The sequence below is a fragment of the Danio rerio genome, chromosome 17 (genome assembly GCF_049306965.1).
Source record: "Danio rerio strain Tuebingen ecotype United States chromosome 17, GRCz12tu, whole genome shotgun sequence".
NCBI lineage: Eukaryota > Metazoa > Chordata > Actinopteri > Cypriniformes > Danionidae > Danio > Danio rerio.
Window position 1 is genome coordinate 51,450,087 of NC_133192.1, and position 9,293 is coordinate 51,459,379.

At 33.4% G+C, this 9,293-nt stretch overlaps 1 protein-coding gene across 1 annotated transcript; it reads right to left on the reverse strand.

Moving 5' to 3' along the window:
* Positions 1–224: 224 nt before the first annotated feature.
* On the reverse strand, positions 225–7,172 carry tmem179ab (transmembrane protein 179a, genome duplicate B). Its single transcript, XM_003200379.7, has 4 exons — positions 6,820–7,172; positions 4,242–4,379; positions 3,211–3,289; positions 225–1,126 (listed from the first exon to the last, which is right to left on the reverse strand). The coding sequence occupies exons 1-4, from the start codon at positions 7,119–7,121 to the stop codon at positions 944–946; spliced, it is 702 nt and encodes a 233-aa protein (XP_003200427.1). The 5' UTR covers positions 7,122–7,172; the 3' UTR covers positions 225–943.
* Positions 7,173–9,293: the final 2,121 nt, after the last annotated feature.

Consider the following 9,293-nt stretch of genomic DNA (forward strand, 5'->3'; position numbering starts at 1 on the left):
GATACCATACAAAGTTTTCCTAAATGTTAATTATGTTGCTGTTTGGGAACATGCTAGCTTACAAATTACTTTAAGGCTAACATATTCAAAACAAAAGCCAAAGAAACTTCCATTTTGATTTCATGAGTGCTTCTGTTTAAAAAAGATATTTTCTGTTATATCCTACATAAAGAGATTTCTGTAAGTCCATTCAACAAACTTTGACACTTAAATTGGATGGTTAAGTCCAAGACATAGTCAGTTTATAGCATTTCATGTAGGCTTTTATACATAGAAATTCATAGATGCACATCATATATGATAAACAGAAGCTAAAATGTATTTGCTTAAAGCAATAATAAGAGTCAATAAGCTTACATGTCCCACAAACACACTTAATGTATGTTTGACACATGTAATTAATGTTTGAATGTGAATTAAAGCCAAAAAAATGAACCTATGCATCATATGAAGCAAACTGAAACTTCTAAACACTTAGAAAATCCTTTAGAGTTACTTTGAAGTCATATTCATGAAATGTCTCAGCTTGAAAGCTTTAATGGAATCTTGGTTATAGGAAATCACTTAAATCTTCTGGAATGTCTTATGGTTTTGGAACCACATAATGACAGAATTGTAATTTTTTGGGGGGTTAACTACCCCATAAATATGTTCACTGCTTGATTTTTTCAGAGTCTCGTTTTTTAAGCTCAACATTCAAAAATGTTGTCTGTAAATAATCTGTGACCTCTGAACAATAAAGTGCATTCTCAGACATTGTTCAAATAAAGCTCAAATAAAATGTCATTCATAAGCATTTGGTTCAGTTCAGCTCACATAGCGTCCACCAACAGTTCAAAGACCATAGTTCAAGAACCAAATGGAGAAGCGTATGAATGCATTTTACTTAAAAATGTCGTACATCTCAGTAGGAATTTTCTAGGATTGCAAAATGTTGAGTTGATCATATCATGCCACTTTTGTCGTGTACCACATCAGAGCCGCGACGTGAAGAGCGTCCGAGTAGGAATTCTTTCTCGTGGATTAAGCTGTCAACCAGATCCTCTTGACGGTAGTTATGGTAGACCTTCAGAAAGGCCACGATGGTGATGCCGAGCCAAGTCAGCCAGGCCGCCCATAAACCAAACTAAAAGGAGTAAAGAAGGTGTGAGTGGGTTGTTTATTATAATTAGTTATAATGGACCCTTTTCATAAGACTGTTGTAACACGTTTAGCATCTCATCATAATCTTAACCCTTTGGAACCTTTTGAAATTTCAATTTTGAAAAAAAAAAAAAATTTATATATATATATATATATATATATATATATATATATATATATATATATGTATATTTGTATGTATTCATGTATGTATTATATCATCTTTACATCAAATTCCAAATGTCCTGTCTAAATTTTTAGACAGGACAGTAAGTATGACGTTTTTCTCTCTTCTGGCTGCAGTTATCAGTCATGCACATTTTTTTTTATTTTTTCTGAACGTCTTAATAAAGCCATTGTGGAATTTTTATTTTATTATTTCAGCAAATGGGATTGCAAAAAAAAATTCTTTGTTGTTTGCTTCCATTTACTGCACTCCAAGTTTACACAACTGTGATGACTTCCGCTGCTGAGAAGCCCAGAAATGTGAAAAGGGTCCATAGGCAAAGTGCCAACAGAAGCAAGAACATTTAATTTCATCAAGACAAACTTTAAATGTGGTTTTATTTGGAGGTTAACAAATTATATGGGAGTTAAAAGATACATATCCCATCATGCCCTGCAGTCACACACCAGTTTCAGTTCACTTTCTGATTACACACAGCTGTACTTTCCAGTTCAGTATTGATAGTCAACAGTGGTGTGTAATAGGGCTCTGCAATTAATCGAAAATCCGGTTTGATTTCAATTTTGTCTTCTAACAATTATGAAAAACCATTAATCGAGATAAACGATTATTCCATATACCACTCCCTTTCCAGTTGTACACATTTTTTGCTCTTCAAAGCTCAGTTCCACGTGAACATGACTAAAAGCATGTGCTGTAATGTAACGTTTGCAGCACGGTATGCGCATCATTCATATTTTTAAAAGCGCAAAAGAGCACGTGCTGTTGTGTGTGTGTGCGCGCCGCACTTAGCCTCGGACAGGTAGTGTGTGTGTGTGTGTGTGTGTGTGTGTGTGTGTTTGTGTGTGTGTGTGTGTGTGTGTGCGTGCGTGCGTGCGTGCGTGCGTGCGTGTGTGTGTGTGTGTGTGTGTGTGTGTGTGTGTGCGCCCCGCACTTATCCAGAGACGAGCAGACCTTACACATCTAACGCCACCTTAATGCGAGCGCTTTAATGGTCAAATACATGCACATTTGTGTCAGAGCCTGGTGTATAGTGATTATTCATATCAACCCTCATTTGTGTAATAAACAAACAAGTTGAGAATCAAAAGACATGTGAAAGAGAAACCATATCAGAGCCACACTATTCTTAAAGTGACAGTGTTTCTTTTATCTTTACTATGATGACAGCACATCATATTTTACTAGATATAGATTTCAATATACTAGTATTCAGCTTAAAGTGACATTCAAAGGCTTAATTAGGGTAAATAGGCAAGCCACTGTATAACAGAGTTTCTTCTGCTGACAATTAAAAACATATATTGCTTAAGGGGACTAATAATATTGAGCTATTAAAATAGATTTCAAAATATTTAAACCTGCTTTTATTAGGTGAAATAAAACAAATAAGCCTTTTCTCAGAAGAAAAAAAAAATATTATAGGAAATACTGTGAACAATTCCTCTGGTAAACATCATTTGAAAAATATTGATATATAAAAATAAAGTCACAGAAGGGCGAATAATTTTGAATTCCACTGATAATCTTTTTAAATAATCGTGATAACAATTATGACCAAAATAATCGTGATTATAATTTTTTCCATAATCGAGCAGCCCTAGTATGTAATCAGAAGTTGAACTGAAACTGGTGTGTGACTGCAAGACATGAAGGGTTATGTAGTTCAAGTGAATGACCAGTCTGCAACGGCAACGCCACTGGTAATCATAACACAACATAATATTTTTAATAATAGATTTTTAATGTGTATTTACTGGGGACATTTTGCCCTGAAAGTTTTACCTTAAAGACTCCCAATACACTTATATGAATGTATATGCCTGTTGAATCATGCATTCAGCTTAAATTATCATGATATAATTATTTAACTTACATACCTGTGCAATGGCAAACTGGTCATAAAACGCAGAGTTGTCCAATCCTAGTTCCAGATCAGTGTCCTGAAGGTCCTCGCAGCTAGAAATTGACAGTAGTCAAAGTTATATATAATTCACAGGCATCTAAAGAATCAGCATATATCAGTATTAAGCTTTTCCTCAAAGCTTAAAGCTTGTTAGACAAACTCTGGCTGTATATTCAAACACTGCAGCAGCCTAGGGACAATGAAACAACTTGTCATTAAAGTGAACCAAGCCATAAATGCCCCATTGAAATGCTAATTTCAATGACACCAGCTCTACTCTAACAGAGGATAAAGAGGCCTACATAGTTAATTGGGGCACTTTCCATCCTATAAAGTCAGTTTAAGTGAACACTTTTTTGGAATTGGGCTTAACTTCCCTAGAGTTAAACAGTTTTACCAGTTTTTATTTCAGTTTCTTTACCAGTTTTTATTCCAGTCAGCTGATCTTCATGTCACTCTTAGCTTAGCTTAGCTTAGCTTAGCCTAAATAATTGAATCAGATCTGACAAGTAGCATCTCGGTTAAAAATGACCAAAGAGTTTCTATAATGGCCTCATAAAAACTTGATCTCTGTAACTATTGTGTACTAAGACAGACAGGAAATGAAAAGTTGCTATTTTCTAGGTTGATATGTCAAGGAAATATACTCTCATTCCAGCAAATAATTAAGGAACTTTGCTGCCATTCCATGGCTGCAGTAGGCACAATATCACACAGATTCTATCTGGTGGTGCAAGTCTAGGGCTGAACTATTTTAAGGCTCTTTGCAATATTATGGTGCCTGCTGGAGCCATGGTACGGCAGCAAAATTCCTTGAATGTTATGCTAAAGTGAAAGTAGAGCACTTAGCCACACAGACAGACCCCGAGTTTAGCTAAATGGATTTTAAAAAAATTGAGAAAAAAAAGCTTTTTCTTTAAAAGTATCTATCTTGCTAGTATTTTGATATTAGTGCTATTATCTACAGTGCATGCATACACAGTGAAAGCAGCAAATGGCGTTTACCTGCTATGCATACTGCCTCCTTCTGTGATGGCATCACACCATAGATTGAAACCCACGCTGACTATTGTGCTGGACAGAAACACGGCAAACACTACAAACGTGCTGATGAGCAGGTTCAGGAAAGCATTGAAGATTGAGCTGTATGAACAAAGGTAAGAGACAAAAATGATCATTTTCTCACAGTCCGGATGTTTCAAATCAGTACTGTTTTATCTTGTTTCATATAAATGTTAAGATGTTTTTTTGTTTTTTTTTCATAAAATGGAAAGAGCATGGGATTTATACAACATAAAAAATACCCTAAAAGTGGCCCACACAATTATTTCTTACAATGTTTATGTGTTTTGAAATCATTAAAAAATGTGTCACAACTGATTATGAGATGTACAACAACAAATAATGTTTGATGTCACTGGCATGATGCATGTTGATGCAAACAGGCATTGATGCGATTGTTAGGAGTCATAAGTTAGCTACTATCATTTTACAGCACTTGTGGCCTTTCCCTTTAGATGCATGACTTAACATCTTTTATAAGAAACAACATAACATGGGGGATCATCATATATGCATTATGATTGTCATGAAATGGTTGTTCCAAAACTATTGTTCCTGTTCGGTACATTAGAAAAAATGAATAAAAATTTGGATAAAATTGCCTTAAAAGTGTTTATAAAAGTGATAATTTTGAATTGCCATATTTTCAACTAGTTTCCCATTGTTGGATTGCAGGCGGAAGGGCATCCGCTGCGTAAAACATATACTGGAAAAGTTGGTGGTTCATTCCATTGTGGTGACCTCTGATTAATAAAGGCACTAAGCCAAAAAAGAAAATGAATGACTATTCTGCACAAATTCTTTCCATTTTATTTTACATTTTACTTCTATGATGTGTCTGCGTATGTGTAACTGTTTATCTGTGCGCATGAGGCGTGTATGTTTTAGAGTGGCTGCGCTTGTCTCTGTGTCTGTGTGGGAGTCGCGTGTCTGTCAGTTGTGTTTACATGTCATCAGCTAGGCGGTCACGTGATCGCTGTCTCCGGCTCATGCCGTCGCTTAGCACCGTTCAGCTGATAATCAGTGCACCACAGGTGCAGCGCATTTACTGCGTCTAAAGTTATGTATGTTCAGCGTTCCTGGCTCACTTTGTCAGTTTATGGTTCTCACGGTGTTCTGTGTCCTGTCAGGCTCTCGACTTTGAATCGCTGGTGGTGAGTGAGCTGATGATTTGCCCATGGAGTTTTGATCCTCTCAGTTGATGACTTTGATGTTCTCTGTTGACGGCTGCTCGCATCTGTTAAATGCTCCAGCTCTGTTTATTGTGTCACTCTGATCCTTTGTGTCACTCACCTGTTACCACCAGCCTTCGATCTACCAGCTCTTCTGTTTATCCAAAATAAACTGTTACTTGCAATTGGGTCTTATATTATTATTATTTTTTTTTTTTACTAACCACTGTTGTCCAATTACCTGCCTTATCCCAATTTTAAGGCAGTATCATGTCAAAGACAAAAGACATTAGCCTTTATTGGCATGTATGTTCCATAAAACGGTCCCTCTTTTATTTACATGGTGCGGTTTAAAAGAATAGCCATGTCAGTAAAGACTTGCTAATATTTTTTTCCGCATTTTTCAAGGTGCCTTGGACTGAGAATTATTTAGGTTACCCCCGAGCACTTTTTGTTTGATTTTGGATCCGTTAATTATGTATGAAAAAAAATTATTAATGTTAAACAACTTAAAATAAATTAATAAATAAATAAATAAATTGTAAAAATCAATTTTACAAGATGGATTTTTTTCCCTTTAACTGTAATAGAGGTAAAGTTGGTTTTATATTGGGATATTCAGACATTCTCCTTAATAATATAACTTCAGAAAAGTATTCTTTGCCAATTGTAAATAGGGAAATCATATTAGCAGTAAATGACCATCAAAGTACAGCATTGTTCAAAGTGAATTAGATAGTGCTAATGTTGTTTAGAAGTCATACTTTCATGCTAATTCAGATCGAATATTCAAAGTAACATGGTAAACAACATATGGACTTCTAAAAGAACGAATGTGCGAATATAAAACCAACTTTACCTCTATTTAATTATACAGTAAATGGAGAGTTGCAAAAGATGCATAAAATAAAAATTCTAAGCTCCATCTGGAATTTTCTACAAAAATGAAGTAGCATTTTCTTTTTCTCAGGCTTCTGTTAAGTTCACATTTATGGAAAATTAATATTTGATCTCTATTTACTTTGAATAACTAAACATACGCATAGTAAGCTGAGAGAAAAAAAAGGAAAATTTAAGATGCTAGTTAATTTTTTTTTCCTTTTTGATGTGAACACTTATATAAATTTTTGATTCAGTTACAGTTATTACTGTTAAACCTTTTTAAACGATGCAAATTCCAAATTACGCTAGTTTATTATAACAACACAAAGTAATATCCTTATAATAATTATTCACCGGACCGAATCTCATTCACCGGACCGAATCTCATTCACCGAACCGACATGGGTCAAACACATGTGAGACAACAAATTCAAAAGCATAACAAATCAAAATGATCAATTCCTCACTCGTCGTGGCCTTTGCAGATGAAGAAGAGCAACCTCCAGGCTTGAACAGCGGACAGGATGAGCGACGCGATGGCGACCGCGGTGATGAAGCTGCATGATGACTGTGGTCCCCATTCCTCAATGATGAAGCGCTGTTTCGACACGGTGATGTTCTCGTTCTGCCACATCCCCCGCGTGAAAAGCAGACATTTGCCCCGAAAATCCTCCGTGTTCTCCGACAGAGGTACTATAGCTATGAAAGCAAACACGAAGGCTAAAAAGTAGAGGATGCATTGCGCAAATATGAAATTATCCATTGCCATTTTGTCTGCGGTGTCAGTGCGGCTCAAGCTGCAGCTGCGCAGTTCGACTCTGCAGTATAGGAGGAAGATAAAGCTGAGGGCTCTATGGGGGTGGGGAGGGGGGATGTGAAGGAATTAGAGCGTTAATAAATCGTGCTTTTTTATTGTACAGATGCTTGAAAGAGTTAACATTTAATAGTCTGCGCTTTTATCCTGTATTAGTTTATTAGCTATGATCACTTTTATTTGCTATAGGCCTATTGTTTGAAACCAGACTATTGTTTAATTTTTTTTTTTAATAATTCTGAATTTTTATATTTATAATCTATAACTATTAACATCTTTTCTTTTTCTAAATGCATGTTTAAACCAAAACAGAACCATTTCCCCCGTTTTATATAATTAATATAAGCATTGCATAAGCAAATTCATAATCAATTTTAATTTTTAGATATTAAGCTATTAATTTTTATACATCTCAGACGAAATTGTTTATGGTGGATGTCTAAATGTTTTTTTTTTCTTTCTTTTTGTTCTGAACAAAAAGTAAAAAAAAATGTCACTGTCATACTGAATTCTGTAGGTCTACTATTAGCTAGAGCCAATTTATGCAGTGAATAAGAAAATATGTAATGTTGAATAATTTTTTACTAATAGTGTATTTATTCTTTACACGTGTATTTCATTATTATTTTTATTATGACGTCCATGTATTTGTTTTATTAATTTTTGTATTTATTTCTAAAACTATGTGCATTCATTTATAATCCATTAAATGTTTGTTTATTTTTTGTAATGTTTTGCTTGTTTTTTGTTTATTTATATTCAATGTTTGCTTTTTGGTTTTTGTTAGTTGTCAGACCAGGAGATGACATGGCAGAATAACTGATGGAAAGAGATGTCACCAACATCACAAAACCATTTTGATTGTGAAGGTAAGAACTGCATTAATTCAAAAATCATTGTTATTACTAAGAGCAGCCATCAACTTTCCACTTATGTTTGCGTCTTTTATAAATTAGTTAATAAATCATTCATTTAAAAGATTAATTCAAAAATGTTGATTTATCCAATAATTAAACAAGTCTTTTGAGTGATTTATTGAAACATTAGGTTAATAAAAAAAAATGTGGATTCATCCAGTAATGAAAGGCATCTCAGTTAGTCAGTTATTGAATAATTTAATTAAGACATTCATTCAAAAATGCTGATTCATTCAGTAATAAAAAATCTCTTGTGGGATTTTAAATAATTTGTTTATTAAAAATGCTGATTCATCCAGTAATAAAACAAATCTTCTGAGTGAGATATTGAATAATTATTTTACGAGATTCAATAAAAAAATGTTGAATCATCCAGAAATAAAACAGAATTTTGTAAGTGTGATATTGAATAATTAGTTTGAGAGATTCATTTAAAAATGCTAATTCATGCAGTAATGAAAAGTCTTTTGTGATTGATGGATTGAATCATTAGTTTAAGAGATTCATTCAAAAATGCTAATTCATCCAGTAATAAAACACATTTGTGAGTGAGATCTTAAATAATAGTTTAGGTGATTATTTTATTTTATTTTTTTAAAGATGATTCATCCAGCAATATACAGCCTTTTGTGAGTGCGATATTAAATAATTAGTTTAGGAGATTTGTTCAAAATGCTAATTCATTCCGCAATTAAAAGTCTTTTGTGGATAATGAACTTAATGATCAGTTTAAGAGGTTCATTCAAAATACTTAATTATCAGTAATGAATTTTTTTTTTTTTTTTTTTTTGAGTAATGGACTGAATAATTACTTTAAGAGTTTCATTGAAAATGCTGATTCGTCCAGTAATAAAACAAATATTTTATGAGTGAGATATTGAATCATTAGTTTAAGAGGTTTATTCAAAAATGCTGATTTATCCAGTAATGAAAAGTCTTTTGTAAGTGAGATATAGAATAATGTTTAAGCGAAAATGTTTTTTTTTTTTTTTTTTTTTTTGTGAGTTATGGTTTAAATCATAAGTTTAAAAGATTTATTTAAAAAAACTGATGATTCATTCACTAATAAAACAAGTCTTTTGATTAAAATATTGAATAATAGTTTAAGCGATTCATTCAAAAATGCTGATTCATCCAGCAATAAAAAAAAAAAAAACTTTTGTGAATAATGAATTGAATAATTAGTTTAAGAGGTTCATTCCAAATACTG

What these genes read in the sequence shown, in the direction of transcription:
- tmem179ab (XM_003200379.7), bottom strand. Translation starts at nt 7,121, where the DNA reads ATGGCAATGGATAATTTCATATTTGCGCAATGCATCCTCTACTTTTTA. An exon ending in ATCTGCAAAGGCCACGACGA is followed by an intron (nt 4,380 to 6,819) that starts GTGAGGAATTGA and finishes TTGTTCATACAG; the next exon opens with CTCAATCTTCAATGCTTTCC. An exon ending in GGAGGCAGTATGCATAGCAG is followed by an intron (nt 3,290 to 4,241) that starts GTAAACGCCATT and finishes GTCAATTTCTAG; the next exon opens with CTGCGAGGACCTTCAGGACA.